Raw genomic sequence first — 15,327 nt, forward strand, 5'->3', positions numbered from 1 at the left:
CATCCCTTTTCAGTTAGTTTCTCAGAAGCTTCTCTACACCATGCTAGTCTTCCTTATGACTGCAAAACATAGCCATTTATTGGCCCTGAAGCCTTAATTAGGCTCACAAAAAACATACTGCTATTGTGAAATAGTGTGCAGTAAACCTTGAATCTGCAATATAGCCTAAGAGAGAACAAGAACATATGGTAAACAATGGATATAATTGTCAGCACTAAAGCTATGACTTTGCTTTTGTATTCTGCCAGCTTCCTGTGGGGAAGAAATACTTTTTTTGCCACGGGCAAAAGCCCTGAAGTGTCATAGATTAACAGAACTCAAGTGACTTTAAACAATTATCCAAGACAGCTGACGTGGAGAAGCTTTCTGTCTTTGGCAATGAGAGAGGTCAAGTAAAATCCAAAAGATTTAGGATAGAGTAGTGAAAAGCAAGCAGGCATTTGTTACTCCTGCAATTAGTTAAGATCGAACACCTTGCCTGCAAATCAGGGTCAAAGGAAAGGAAAAACAAACCCTGGAGAAACAGCATAAGTGGAAAAGGGAGGGGTGGAGAGTCTGGGTATTCAAAATAGAACTGAGTGCTTAGGCCTCTGGAAGGTAGTGGAAGAGGTGGTAGGAAAGAACCAGAAGAGCTTCAGGCTTAGCTATTTCTTGCAGCAGGATTCATCGCAACCATAAGTGCTAGAAAAGCAGAGGGGAGAAACGTGAGATTAGGCAGTGAACTTTAATTGTAAAGGCTGTCAGGAGACAAGCTCTAGCAGACTCCTGAACAACTGAAGAGTAGGTAGAACCCCTCTTAGAGTATGTTGGAACGTTTTATTTCAATTTTCTCTCTTTTCAGGAAAAAATAGTCTAACTATGACTAAATAAGTTACATTGATATGAGTAGAAATGTGGTATTTTTTTATTTTTACTTTCCTGAACATACTCGCTGATGGGAAATCCTGCCCTGTGTCACCCCTGTGGTGATCAGTAGTTTTCTAAATTGATGCAGAAGTGTAGTTTTGTCACATAAGTAGTTTGGTGCAGTGGCTCATTGCACTTCTCTGTGCTGGTGGTACCTATCCATTCCTTTTGTAACTTCGAGGGTAAGTGAGGTCCCTCGTTCAGTCCAAGCTCACGTAATAGTCAACAACCCCTTCACCATGGCATGTGCTGGGGACAGAGGATGAAGTGCAAGACCAAAGACATTTCTCAGGACTTGGGCACTGCACTGGAAGATGGGTGCGCTGCCCGCTACCACGGGGTGCAGAACGGCTCCGGGCACGTACTGCTGCACAGGTCGCGCCACGGGAGGCGCGACCGGCGGACGGCGCTTTTCGTGGTGGATCACAGCGGGCCGCGGGAGAGCCCCACGAGCAGTGGCACCGCTCCCGGGCGCCGGCGGTGACACCGCCCGTGCCCGCCGTCACGGCGGCTGCCCCACAGGCTGGGGCGGCGCGCGGCTACGCAGGGCCACGGAGCGGAACAGTCCTGCAACGTCCCGGCCGGTACCGCCTTCCGCGACCGTAGACACAGGGAGCGCGAGCCCCGCGCTGCTTCCCGGGGGCGAGGACCTCACCGTGAGGACTCCTCCGCGCGCGGCCCCTGCCGGTAACGCTGAGGTTTCCGGAGGGGACGGTGCGCAGCTGCACTGCTGAGCCGGCCGGAGGGAGATGGCGGTTGCACCGTCCGGCCGCCTCTGTGCCCTGCCAGGGCTCGGCGTTCGCGCCCGCCTCCGGGCCTCAGGCGGCGGTTGCGAGCCCCGGTACAGCGGCGCGAGGCGGCAGCCGCCGTAGCGCCGCGCGGGCGGGAGATGCCGAAGCTGCGCGGGGAGGCTTTCTGGCGGGAGACGCTGCGGAGCGCCCACTACGTGGTGGCGCCCATGGTGGACCAGAGCGAGCTGGCCTGGAGGCTGTTGAGCCGCCGCCACGGTGCCCAGCTCTGCTACACGCCGATGCTGCATGCCCAGGTCTTCCTCAGGGACGCCAACTACCGCCGCGAGAACCTCTACGGCGAGGCCTGTCCCGAGGACCGCCCGCTCATCGTGCAGGTGAGCGCCGGGACCGACCGCTCGGTTCGCTCCCGAGTCGGCAGCGCCTACCGGGCCAGCCCTAGCGCCGCCGGCAGCGGCGGGGACTGCCGGGCGGAGCTTCCCGGGGGTTCGCCTTGCAGTGTGCTCTTGGCAACAGTGCAGAAGTAACTCAACGCTGCCAGATGTGCCCTTGCCCTTGTCATCCACCCTCTTGTGTTCGTAAATTCAGACGTTCTCCAAACCTTCACGAGGACAAACTGGTCGATTTTACACAGATTTCGAAGTGGTTGTAGAGTATGACAGAAAAGTAGGGTATGACAGACCTGAAGCACTAAACTTATAAAACGGTGTTAGTTCTCTGCACCTTGTCTTTGGAGATAGACTGCAGTTGGTCTTTTCTGGAGTCAAGGCTTGTTCCAGATCTTGTACCACTCTAGGAGAATCACAGTTTTTTGAATGTGTCTCTGAAACCACAATCGCAGTGCTTAGCTATAGTAAGAGACAGAAGAACAAATGCAAGAAAAAGTACACCCCTTTAAGCTTGTCTTACTAGTGCTGTGTGAGGTCTGGGTGCTTCTTACCACTCTATCCCAATGAGGGAGGGGCCTGTAGAGCTGGAGAATAATGCAGGGAAAGACAGTGTGAGCAGAGAAATGGTGTGATTATGACTATGAGCCGGCAGCGTGCCCTGGCAGCTGCCAGAGTGCATCAGGCATGACATTGCTAGCCAAAGGGAGTGACTATCCCACTTTGCTCTATGCTGGTGTGACCTCACCTTGAGTACTGCGTGTGGTTTTGGGCAACAACAATTATAAGGAGGACCTAAAGTGTCCAAAGGGAAGTGACAGAGATGGTGTAGAGTCTAGACGTGAAGATAGTTGAGGAGCAGCTGAATTCACTTGGATTGTTCAGCTTAGAAAAGAGGCGACTGATGGAAGGCCTCATGGCAGCCTACAGCCTCCTCACAAGGGGAATGGACGGACAGCTCTTCTCTCTGGTGACAGTGACAGGACCTCAGGGAATGGCATGGAACTGCGACAGGAGAGGTTCAGGCTGGATGTTAGGAAAAGGTGATTGGGCACTCAACCAGGCTCCCCAGGGAAGAAGTCACAGCACCAAGCCTGTCAGAGTGCAAGAAGCATTTTGACAACACTTTCAGACATACAGTTTGATTTATAGGTGTCCTGTGCAGAGCCAGTTGTTTGACAGATAATCCTAGTGGGGTACTTCCAACTCAGGATATTCTATGATTCCATCAGAATGCACTGAAAGGAGACAGAAAACTTAATCCCTCTTTCTGATTCAGAAAGTAAAGCTTTCATCTACTTTGTTCTTCACACCCTCTTTTCTGCAGGGTACCTTGGTTATCTGCCATCACGGAGCTTCTTTATTCAGTACTCTTTTCTGTTAGCTGACTATTGTTTCTTATACTTCTGGACAGGCTTGGGTTTTATCACAGGCACTGGGAAGTAGATCAGGCAGAGATATATATGAGCCCATTGTTCCCTGGAGCATTTATTTTCCATGTAAAAAAACATTGATGTGGCTTGGTTGGAGGTTTTCTGTCATTTCAGAGAAGGCAAATGACTTTCCTGGCTTTGGTCAGTGTCAGCTGTGATTTGTAAAGTGTTACGGGGTTTAAGTAATGCTTTTTTATATATTTGTTTCAGTTTAAATCCATATTATTTAAATTTAAAGATACGGTGGATTATTTTTTGTTAATAAAACATTTTAGAAAATCTGTTTAAAAGCATACTTGTGAGGAATGGTCTGCCTCTATCCTCTTCAACAAAACCACTTCAAATTAAGGTAATTGTAACACATCAATGTTTTCTCAATGTTTTAAGCGTAAAGTTAATTATTTTTGTGACCAAGCATTTGATTAACAGCCCAATGTGTCTATTTCACATTCTGCACAGATCAATTCAGTTTAGAGGCAATGGTATTTATTAGTATCTACAAAGTTTGATCATCTCAAGACCCTGAGACAGACACCATTGGTAACTCATTTCTTCTGCATTACTTTTTATGTATTCAAATGCTTCAGCTGTTTGTTGTACGGGGAATTTGAAGAGTTGTTTCCTCTTATTGATGGGTGCCACATGTAAAATACTCTGCAAATATTTCTTTGCCTCTTGATGCTTATCTTTCTCATTTTGTCATTTGAAATTTGAGACTCTTTAGCTGGTGTCACAGATCTTTTTGAGAAATTACAGTTGTTATGAACTGTGTATATTATGCCCATTTTCTGTAGCAACTGGTTGCTTTGTAAGTATGTTATAATGTTATCAGTACTTGAAAAAAAGCTATTGCCTGATTTTTCCACTTGTTTTTGTCTTTCTCAGTTCTGTGCCAATGACCCTGAAGTGTTTGTCCAAGCAGCACTGTTGGCTCAGGATTATTGTGATGCCATAGACCTAAATTTGGGTTGTCCCCAGATGATTGCAAAGAGAGGTATGTGCAAATCTGAGCCCTGGATAAACAGAGAAATTGCGTGTTTTAAATGTGTACTTTGGCAGTGAGACATCGAAAAGACCAAATTAAGCCTTGGTGTGGGTGACTGCAGTACTGTTGAAATCAGACTTAATTGCATCCACTTTAATAGGTACAGATTTGTAGTACCTAAAGCAAAATTAGGTATACTAATAATTCCTACTTCTCTTGAGTGATCGCTCTTACATCTAGAATATTCTTCAAAAATCTCATTTTTAGCAAGAGCTTGATTTTTTTTTTTCTGATTTCAATCAAAGAGCCTAAATTAAAAAAACTACATTTAAAATAATACTAAGCTGTCACTTAGTGTCTCCTGTTTGCTTGATACATGCACAGAGTTTATTCACGTTAGCATATAAGAGGATAAAACCTGCTGAACCCTTAAGAGTATTGCAAAGGTAGCTGTATTTCAAAAGCCAGAACCAGTGTAGTAAATCTAGGACAGCATGGGAAACAGAACAATCCAACTCCTCCAGTTTGGGAAGGACAGAACAAATCTGTTTCTGTCAGTGAGGCATCAGTATCTGTATCTTTGTGTGTGAATGTTTATGAAAGCTGTATACTTCAGAACCTTACTGTTCCACACAAGTCTGTCATATGCTATTTTATTATAGGTCACTATGGAGCATTTCTGCAAGAGGAATGGGATCTTCTCCAGAGAATGAGTAAGTCTTTAGAAAGGCCTCACTTCAGAGGCTTAATTTGAGAGGGAATGGGATGAATTCATCAGTAAGAGGAGGCTTAATTTTTGTGGGGATAAGGGGTGCAGCAGGTTTATTTGAGGAAGGTTGGGGGGGTTATTTATTTTATTACTGTATTCGTATTCCAATGGCACCCTCGTGGTACTTTATGATATCCCACTACAAACTAGGTCTGCTAAAAGACTTTGGTACCTTTCACATTAGGTGAAAGGGAGTTATTTAAGTCCCAGTCTAGTGATGGCTTAGTGGCTCTTCACCTCTAGAAATAGGAGAATACTCAGCACCTTACTTTTTCACTTTGAAGTTCTCAAGTTCTTTCTGACATTACAGTTGCCCTTTTGTCATCAGCTCAGTGTACTTTTTCCATCCATGTCTTAACAAATTATGCCTCTCTTCTTCAAACTTGTGTAGGGTGTTCTTGGGATATTGGTAGTGGTTGTGAACAATATTGTGTGTGTATATATATACATATATCTATATGTAAATAAATACATTTGGAACTGCTTTCTTTTTAAGAAAGCTTTTGATCATTGTATAGAGCCAAGAATGTCTTCTCCCCACTTCTCCCCACAAAGCAAGTATCTGAACTATGACGTTATAGACTCTTACTTCTGTTGTGTTCCCTGTAGTCCAGGGAATCTTGAATGATGTACAGAAAAAAGACACTGCTGGGAACCTAGAAAGATAGACAATGCTTTTTTGCCCGCCACATAATGCGGTTGTTAGGGTGCTTCTCTTTGGAGTGAAAGATGTAAATCAGAACAGCCTCAAGGTGCGAAGAGAACACAGGGCATTTGGTTTGTAAGAGTTGTCTTATTAGGCTATTCTGTAAGAGCTGGGCAAAGCTTCTGCCTCTTCCTCCTTCTCCACACAGTACCGTTTTCTGCTTGGACCTGTATACACCTCACTTGCTCCTTCAAAAGCGTGGTAGGAAGTACTGATCGCTAGAACTTCTAGGATTTCAATGAGAAGAAAACTGGTGCCTTCATGCATTATACATCTAAGCTCTGGAAGAAAACAGAATTTCAGGCATGCCACTGCTCAGCATTTTCTGTTGGCTGTTTTCATTAGCCCTCTTTTTGGTAGCATTCCAATTCCATGCCCTGTGTAAAGACTATGGAAGTTTAACATGATGTTGTAGATTTTACCGTGACCCATTTGATTCCTATTTGACTGGGATCACAACCTACCTCAGTCAAAGAATGGTTGAGGTTGGAAGGGACCTCTGGAGGTCATCTGGTCCAACTCCTCCTGTGCATACAGGGACACATAGGGCAGGTTGCACAGGACTGATTCCAGATGGCTTTTAAAGCTCTCCAAAGAAGGAGACTCCACAACCTCTTTGGGCAACTTGTTCCAGTGCTCTGTCACCTACACAGTAAAGTGCTTCCTGATTTTTGGATGGAACCTCTTGTGTTCCAGTTTGTACCCAATACCTCTTTTCCTGGCACTGGGCACCACTGACAAGAGCCTGACTTTGTCTTCATTGCAGGCTCCCTTAAAGTATTTATAGACATTGATGAGATCCTCCCAAGCCTTCCCTTTTCTAGACTAAACAGTCCCCCCTCTCTCATCTTTTCTTCATAGGAGTGATGCTCCAGTCCCTTTACAGTCCAAGTGGCCCTACATTGGACTCTTTCCAGTATGTCCATGTCTCTGTTGTACTGGGGGGGGAGGGAGGGGAGGTGAACTGGACACAGCACTTCAGTTGCAGCCCCACCAACGATGAGTAGAGTGGAAGAATCACCTCCTTCGACCTGCTGGTGATACTTTGCCTAATGCATCCAAGAATACTGTTAACCTTCTCAGTGGCAAGGGCACACTGCTGACTCATGTTCAACTTGGTGTCCACCAGGACTCCTAGGTCCTTTTCTGCAAAGTTGCATTCCAGCTGTGTGGCCCTAGCATGTACTGGTGCCCCCAGCATGAACAGTCAATGAGCTGCTGGTTGTCATGGACAAGGCTCTACTCATAATTATTTGGATGATAATTTATATAGAAGCAAAGGATCTCTAGTAGGAAATCTAGGCAAGTGTTAATGTTGTTGGCAGAGAAGGAGGGACGCAACATGCTGTGACAGTAGTAGACCTGTATCAGTGGTTAAGATTTGAGGGGGGAGGTCCTTGAGAGTGAAGGTTAAATTTGGTGGAAGAGTTAGATCTATTAAATGCTGAGCATTTAATGCCTCCTTATTAGAATGCAGGTTTTGTGCATCGTTTACTATCAGTTGATGAACCTCTACAATAAGGATTGCAGAGGACATTGCTCATCGTTTAAGCTGTGAGAATTGCATAGCATTAACTTTTCAAGCTTTTTCCATACCACACCCAGTATCTATCTGATCTTGAGAATAGGCACTCTTCATAGCATTGTGCAGCCCACTTACCTGTCTTTTCAATCTTTCCCAGTTTTGCTGGCTAACGAGAAGCTCTCTGTTCCCATCACATGCAAAATCCGTGTTTTCCCAGAAATTGACAAGACAGTGAAGTATGCACAGATGCTGGAGAAAGCTGGCTGCCAGGTAAGGAGGCAGCTGCTCCCTGTACTTTTGCATTGGACACATGTCTCTGTATAAAGCATCTTGTGACCAGACTTCGATGTATCGTGGAGATGAGTACGCTACATTGTTTTACAGACAAGGAAAATGGGGTACAATGTGATTGTATATTGTATTAGCAGTCATAGGCAGCAAGCAGTTCATTAGTGTGATATGGAAGAGGTCATGAGTTCCGTCTCTATTGTAATCACTTCACCATGTGACATCTTTCACTGTGGGTGAGCACCTCAGACTACCAAAAAACTGCAGGAAGCAGTGTGAATGTATGAAATACGCAGGGATATATATATATATATATATATGTAAATAAAAAAACACTAGTACCAAAGGTCGCCATCACCAGTTAAGAAATAAGCAAACCTTCTGGGATTTAATTTCAGAGGCAGTCTGTAGTTAGAGACAGTACTGCCAGTATTTAGGCCTTCTGCTGAGGGCAATGCCAGATCAATGTATCACAAACAGGAGCCAATGCAATAGGAAATCCATAGGTTCTCCCAAGATAAGACCTTATCGTGCCATGGAGCAGCAAGATGAATGAAGCCCAGGACTTCATTGGTACCTTTCCATGATACCAACAGCCCTGCACTTTTTAAATAGCACTGGGAATTCAGTAGCATCCATGAAATGCATGGGGTTAAAGGAAATCTTTTGTCAATGGATTTGTTCCAGTGGTTCATACACTTAAAAAGTAAATGGAACTTTGTGTTCTAGCTGCTGACTGTCCATGGCCGTACTAAAGAACAGAAGGGACCACTTGCTGGTGTGGCATCCTGGGAGCACATTCAAGCTGTCAGGTTAGTGAGCAGTACCAATCTTAATGTAATTCTGCTAGCACACTATGAAGGGCGATTTTTTTTTTCTTTAAGCAGTGAGTGCAATGGCACCGAAGCGTGAATTTGTGTGACAGGAGTAGGACTTCTGGCTTGACTCTAAAGAGTCCTTCCTAATTCTCAATATTATGCATCTGTTTTATTCACTGGTATAGGAAAGCCGTGAGCATTCCTGTGTTTGCAAATGGAAACATCCAGTGTCTCAGTGATGTGGAAGAATGTATCCGTAAGACAGGAGTGCATGGTGTCATGACTGCAGGTAAAGAAAATGAGCTTTTACTGTTAATAGGTGAGGATACAAACTGTTTCTTACTCTCTTTAGCAGCCCCATACACATTTATTAAAAGCCTACATCAGGCTGACATGGTGAACAACTTAGATTGAAAGCTGAGTGGCCTTTCTCTATCCTTTTACACTGGATATCTCTTACCAGGACCAGGAAGCACTTTACAGTAAGAATTGTTGTGTTGAACTTGTAGTACCATTGAGTGGATAGCTCGAGTCTAATTACGTGACAAAGACATATAGGATGCCTGTCTGGGAATATTTCCAGAGCATCGGTTAATCGGTAGAATAGTTTTTGAATGGGTCTTGATGCAGTAAGTGTGTCCACTGATTAAGATGCAGCTGATTCATATTTGGTTGGGATAAGAAAGAAGTGATATTACTTGCTACAAGAAGATAGGACAGGTATCAGAAAAAGCTTCCATTCACTTGCACAGTTAAAGCAATGAAACATGATGCCTGAGACATTGTGAAATCTTATTTTTAGGAAAACACAGATTAACAAAAGGTTTATCAAACTCCTAGAGCAAGGCATAGTGAGATGCTGTATTTGCAAACTGAAGCCAAACAAATGAGAGTACGGACATACCATTGTCTAAATATTTAACCACTGGCCAAGAAAAGCATTGATTTCTCTTTTATTGAAAGTTTTTGTGGAAAGGTTAGATGCCTTTGTGGTTAATATTTTAATTAGGTATGATCTATTGTGCTCAATTAAGAATTATACAGTGAAATACAGTATCCTGAAGTCAGGCTAGAATTTATGAACCCTTTGTTCCTCTTTGTGGCTGATGTGTCCGTGACTGGCCAGAACAATCACAACAGAGCTGATTAACTACAGAGTCTAGATTTTGTTGTCCGTTACAATCCTGAAATGAAAGTTTGAGTGTTTCTTTTCATTCCCTAGAAGGTAATCTTCATAATCCAGCTTTGTTTGAGGGCCGAAACCCACTGGTGTGGGAGATGGCTGAGGAGTATCTGGAGATAGTGCAGAAGTACCCTTGTCCACTGTCTTATGTTAGGGCTCATCTCTTCAAGCTCTGGCATCACACGTGAGTATCTCCAGAAAACACTTCATGTTTTCAGGTGTATTCCTGCTTGACAAGCATCTGGTTTTTCTATATGAGATATAATTTAGTAGCTTAGTGGGTAGTATTGGTGATAGGAGGATGGTTGGACTAGATGATCTTGTAGGTCCTTTCCAAACTTGTGTTTCTATGATTCTATACAAGAATTTGTCTGACCTGAATTAGTATGTTGCAAGGTTTTCTTTCCTGGACCTACCTGGAGAGAATGTGGTCTGAAGCCTTTAACCTTCACTACAGGGAAACAAGGCTTGGGAAATGAACAAGTTACCACGCGATAAGCTAAGGTGTGAGCTTGCAGCACATCTGCTACTGTGTGGTAATTGCCTATATGCACACATTCACTTTGGTAAACATGAGTTAACTAACTTCTCGTTCATTGTGATGCAAACTATCTCACATTTATTGTGGAGTAAGAGCATGGTCAATGGCAGTTACTGAGTAGCTGATGCATGGTATGTTTATGTTAGTTTATCTTAGAGTACCTTGTTTACGTGCCCAAACTTGCAACTATTTACCTGAAAGAGTAGCAGGTGTCTGTGCACAAGAAAGACGATAAGCTGCTACCACAGGCAAATGCAGTGAGAAAAATCTGTAAAAAGCTTTTTATAAAAGACATTTTTAGATGATCTCCTTAGACTAGCAATAATGAATAAACATGACTTGATGTTTTGAATTTGTCTCAGGCTTCAAGTTTACCAGCAGCTGCGTGAAGAATTAGCAAAAGTGAAGACTCTAGAGGGAATTGTAGATGTCAACAGGGAGTTGAAGCTACGATGCCAGGTACCAAGATGGACCCTAATCTCCCAGAACAACTCTGTCTGAATTTGGTGGGAACGTACCATGTATGTCACACAGTTGATGTCTGTTAGCCACCTCATTGAAACTTTGAGGCTTACAAACTGTGATATGGGTAGCTTACTACAGTACCAGCCCCTTAAGCCCAAACAGCTTTACATTGGAGAAAGCTTATTTAGGAGTTACAAATCTTCTTCATTTCATCTGTCTTACTAGAGTTTTTTTGACTACATTTAACTGTCAGTAGCAGTTATTTTAAATTACTCTTTGTGGTTTCCTGGAGTTTGAGGCATTATTTAGAATATTTCCTGAGAACTACAGGAAAACTGACTTTATCTCTACGCTGCAGGAAGAAATAGCTAATCAGAAAGAAGGAGAAAAGCCAAAAGAAGGGTTACCTTTTTTCCACTGGATCTGTCAGCCGTACATCAGGCCGGGGTGAGTTATCTATTTTAACATGACCAGATACACATATGCTTTTCCTGCTCATGCTGTCAGTGCAGAGTCCTTCAGTTCTGTTCTAGGAGCTTACATACATTTAAAAACAAATGAAAACGCTTGGTTATACTTATTGTGGCTTTTTCTTTATTTTCTTGATTATTGTTTTGTTCATGGGGATGTTGCTCATTGTAGGGAACATCTTCCCTTCAGCCAACTTATAATGATGTACACCATTTCAGGCCAAAGGAGAGATGCAAGGAGAATGGAACCAGGGGGACTGAAAAAGGTGTGCGAGGGAAACGTGCTCTGGAAGAGGATGAAGATGGAAATTCTGAGCTTCTATCAAAGAATAAGCAAAAAAAGAAGTTAAGAAATCCAAATAAAAGCTTTGATCCATCTTTAAAACGTAAGTTCCATCTATTGGCATATACATGTATACATGGGAAGTTGCTGGTATTAGCTTTAACATAAGTTGCTACTATTTTCTTCTTGTCTATGTAGTTGTAGAATCTTCTTTTTAAAGACGGAGCATTATAGGAAAACTTTGGTACTAGGCAACATTTATTCAAATTGTGTTCATTAGGAAAGATATCTAATCATCAAAGAAGTAGGTGGATGTCCACTACAAGCAACTTTTTAAGCTCCAAATGCTTTACAAATTAAATTTTATCAGTTGCTAGTATTTGAAATTGAAATTGCATATGCATTTCAAGCAATTTTCCTCCTCTTTTGCACTAGACCTGAGATTTAAAACTTTTATGTTTATAGCTGTTATGTATATAGCTTAGACACACTGTGAAAGTCAATGTATCTTTTACCTTCTTTGCACAATTCTTTGAAGTGCTGTATTTCTATCTCAAAGAGTCCCCCTCTGGCTGGAGAGAGAGGCACCAAGCTTTGTATGATCCTGAATTTTTGAATTTACTCTTTCCATATGAAAACACTATTCCTAAAATCAGGTCTCTGTCTTTTGCAGCCAAATACGCAAAATGTGATCAATGTGGGAACCCTAAGGTAAGTCAGTGCCAGTGTCTGTTAAAGCACTTCCAGCTTCCATGAAGCTGGCCAGTTAACACAGCTTGGTGCTTCAACCGTGATCGTTTGAAATGGGGCTTGGACTCATTTTTGTTTTGCCTTTCCGTCATTGTAATGTTGCAGGCTGCCCTTCAAGTCTTTAGAATTGGTCTGTATTTTTTTTTCCTAGCTGCTAAGTTTCTAAGCTCTGTCATGTAATGGCCAGAGAGACGGTTTTTAAAAAAAAAAAGTAATTGGTGGGGGGGAAAAAATTACTTTAAGCATGTGTAAGCCAAAGCATTCGAGACACCTAGTCTGGTTTTGCCAAGCTGTAAAATATCCAGCTGAGTGACTGCCCTCCCCTGAAGAAGGGTCATACCTTATATTTTAATATATACTTTAGTGTATTTAGTCTGAAAAAAAGGGAAGTAATTGATGTAGTAACATTTACGTATTTTAGGCACAGTTGCAGATGGTACCAAGCATCTGTCAGGCACCTTGTTTCACATAGTACTTTTCTAGAGAAATATAGCAAGCTCAACTGTAACAAGTATCATAACTCTTGTTCCAAAGTGCTTATGACATTTGCCTGCTTATGGTATGTAATTTGCACTGCCCAACAGCTTAGTGCTGTTGCAGAAGTGGACAGTGGATTTATTTATTTTTTTATTATTTTTGTTTCTCTGCATAAGCTATCACTAATAGCTATGTCACCATCCTCCTCACTCTCTGTGACATCAGCTCTGTCATCTTCATTAGACAGAGGTGTGACTGGCTAGTGTATGAGTCCAGCTGTTTTCCAAAGGTTTGAATGTACAGAGCTGTATTGTTGTTGCTTATTATGGTTAAATAATTAATTTATTCTTACTAATAAACTGATACAAGCTTCTTTACACCACCACCTCACCCAGGGCAATAAATGTGTGTTTAACATGTGCCGTGGCTGCTGTAAGAAAAGAGCATTCAAAGAAACAGCAGACTGTCCTGGTAAGTGCAGCTGTTCCTATCAATTTTGTCCTTAGACATCACTGAGCAAATGTCTCATCTCTGTATATAGTATAGTTGTTATTCTAAGTGGGGGGAGAGAAGGGGAGGGAGGAGGGAAAAAGTGTTAAATTCTACATCCATAGCTAGCTAAAAACATATAGAGTACAATTAAGCATATGCTCTTCCTAGTGTGTGCGGTAGTTCTTCCAAGACCTGGGCATCTGTTCTTTCCAGACCAGACCATTAGGACCCATTTTTTCTAGCTACAGGGAAAGAGTTGTTCTGTTTTCCAGTGTGTTTATTTCAGTGTCCTTTTTTTTTTTCCCCTTCTTTTTCATTCTTCTACTCATCCTTCCTTCTTCAGGTCACGGGTTGCTTTTTAAGACCAAGTATGAGAAATCCCTTTTGTGGCAGAGCAGTCAAACAGGAATTCAGAACCCAGAGATCAGTCAGAGAGATGTGGATTTTGGGGAGACAGCTGTACTGAAGGAGGCTGATGACACCGCATCGTGAAGCATTGGAAATGAATAATAAAAGAGCTTCTGAAAGGCCTTCGCTTCCCTGGGCCAAAGAAACTGCCATCTCTAGAGCACTGTCAGCTCTGTGAACTTGTTCCACAGGTTTATTTTAAGTTCTGGACACATTTATTTAATTAAAACTCTGCTTACTCAGGGAATTTTCCTGCATTTGAAATAAAAAGGATGCAATTAAATTTCTCATGTGTTTCAAAGACTGAAAATGCTGCATTTGGGTTGGTGGGTAAACTTAGCTGAAAGCAGATGGTAAAGTTTATTAATCGTTCATGTCATATTTTTAATAGTGGGGAATAAATTTCATATATTAGAACAACCTCCTGGAGTGTTAAAAACAATCATGTTAATGACTCTGTCACTAATGGAAAATGTCATGTCTGTCTTGAGTTTCAGAAGGCCATATTGTCACCACAGAAAGGAACCTGGGGTACTTCGAAAATGTGAAGGTGTCATACACTGCTATAAACACACTGTGGATTAACAGTTACTGGTTTTATACAGTATGCTAAAGCTTAATGCTCTCCCCTGAGCTAAAGACCAGGAGGAAAATAAAATCTCTATTTTAATAGAGAGGGGTTGCTGAAATAATTTGCTAAATTAGAACCACGTCGATGAACTGGTCCCTCCCTACCCACATTGCATAATTACATGATCCTGTTTCTTTTCCATACAATAAACACTGTGAAAAAGTGCCTCAAAACCTGCTGTAGTTCTACACATGCAAGACCCTACTACCCTGCCTTTTATCTTTTTCCCCTCTCCATGTGTTTTGCGTGTCCTCTAGGCAGTCAGTCAGCACAGCTGTCTGTGTTCAGTGTGCTTTCTAGACTCCTAATTATGGAGAGTCTTAACCTGCCTCTCAGACATTCCTTTGGGAAGTTACACTGAGTTTGAAAGGAAATGAGCTGTAAACCCAGCACATAGCATCGTTGGGCTATAAAGCATTGTACATTGCTGGAAACAGAGACTATATACCTATACCCATACCAAAACAGCTATTAAAGATCTTTTTTTTTTTTAAAAAAAAAAAAAAAAACTTTCAGGAACACAGACATAACAGCATGCTCTGATAACTATAGAACCCATTTTTAACTTTTTTTTAAAAAAAAAACTTTTCAACAACTGTGCCCCTCTTATGCATATATGTCTATATCTATATGCATGCGTGTGCACATGCCCCTCCCCCACACACCCCTCGAGCTCAGGCAGGATTTCGAGGTCTCATCACTAGCTTATATTTCCTAGCCTGCATTACAAGCTATGTCATAGAGCTCATACGTGGACTAGAACAGTATGCTAAAGAGACCAAACTGCTAGGAACTGTAGACTTATTTAAACCGTGGGGAACTGGTCTTACTCATACTACTAACAATAAGAGAGCTCACAAGATTGTCAGCTCACTAAGCAGAGCAGTGTATGTGAAGCAGAGGCCTTGGCCTACCCTCATTAACACTCACCCTTGTGCTTTCCTAGTCTGTGTTCAAGTTTTCCATACAATTTCTTTAGGCACATTACCTATCAGCTGATTATGCATATCTTTAGCTTCACATCTGGCTACATTTAACAATCTTTTATCTAGTTCTTGACAT

General features: G+C 42.4%; 1 protein-coding gene across 2 annotated transcripts; it reads left to right on the forward strand.

The window, feature by feature from the left end:
• The first annotated feature begins 1,312 nt into the window (after positions 1-1,312).
• DUS1L (dihydrouridine synthase 1 like) lies at positions 1,313-13,917 on the forward strand. Of its 2 annotated transcripts, none has more exons than XM_013092091.5 (13): positions 1,313-2,032; positions 4,360-4,468; positions 5,122-5,172; positions 7,617-7,729; positions 8,477-8,559; positions 8,751-8,884; positions 9,788-9,932; positions 10,652-10,748; positions 11,113-11,201; positions 11,444-11,610; positions 12,181-12,218; positions 13,130-13,205; positions 13,570-13,917. In XM_013092091.5, the coding sequence occupies exons 1-13, from the start codon at positions 1,796-1,798 to the stop codon at positions 13,716-13,718; spliced, it is 1,488 nt and encodes a 495-aa protein (XP_012947545.3). In that variant the 5' UTR covers positions 1,313-1,795; the 3' UTR covers positions 13,719-13,917. The 2 variants fall into 2 exon arrangements, with proteins under 2 accessions (XP_012947545.3, XP_005011613.2); XM_005011556.6 differs by having other exon boundaries at positions 1,326-2,032; positions 8,751-8,854.
• The last annotated feature ends 1,410 nt before the right edge of the window (positions 13,918-15,327 follow it).

Source organism: Anas platyrhynchos, chromosome 19, assembly GCF_047663525.1.
Source record: "Anas platyrhynchos isolate ZD024472 breed Pekin duck chromosome 19, IASCAAS_PekinDuck_T2T, whole genome shotgun sequence".
NCBI lineage: Eukaryota > Metazoa > Chordata > Aves > Anseriformes > Anatidae > Anas > Anas platyrhynchos.

Bases quoted from the DNA above. Each gene is read 5' to 3' on its own strand.
- DUS1L (XM_013092091.5), top strand. From the start codon at position 1,796: ATGCCGAAGCTGCGCGGGGAGGCTTTCTGGCGGGAGACGCTGCGGAGC. The intron at 10,749-11,112 runs GTACCAAGATGG...TCTACGCTGCAG, and splicing joins AGTTGAAGCTACGATGCCAG to GAAGAAATAGCTAATCAGAA. The intron at 12,219-13,129 runs GTAAGTCAGTGC...CACCTCACCCAG, and splicing joins ATCAATGTGGGAACCCTAAG to GGCAATAAATGTGTGTTTAA.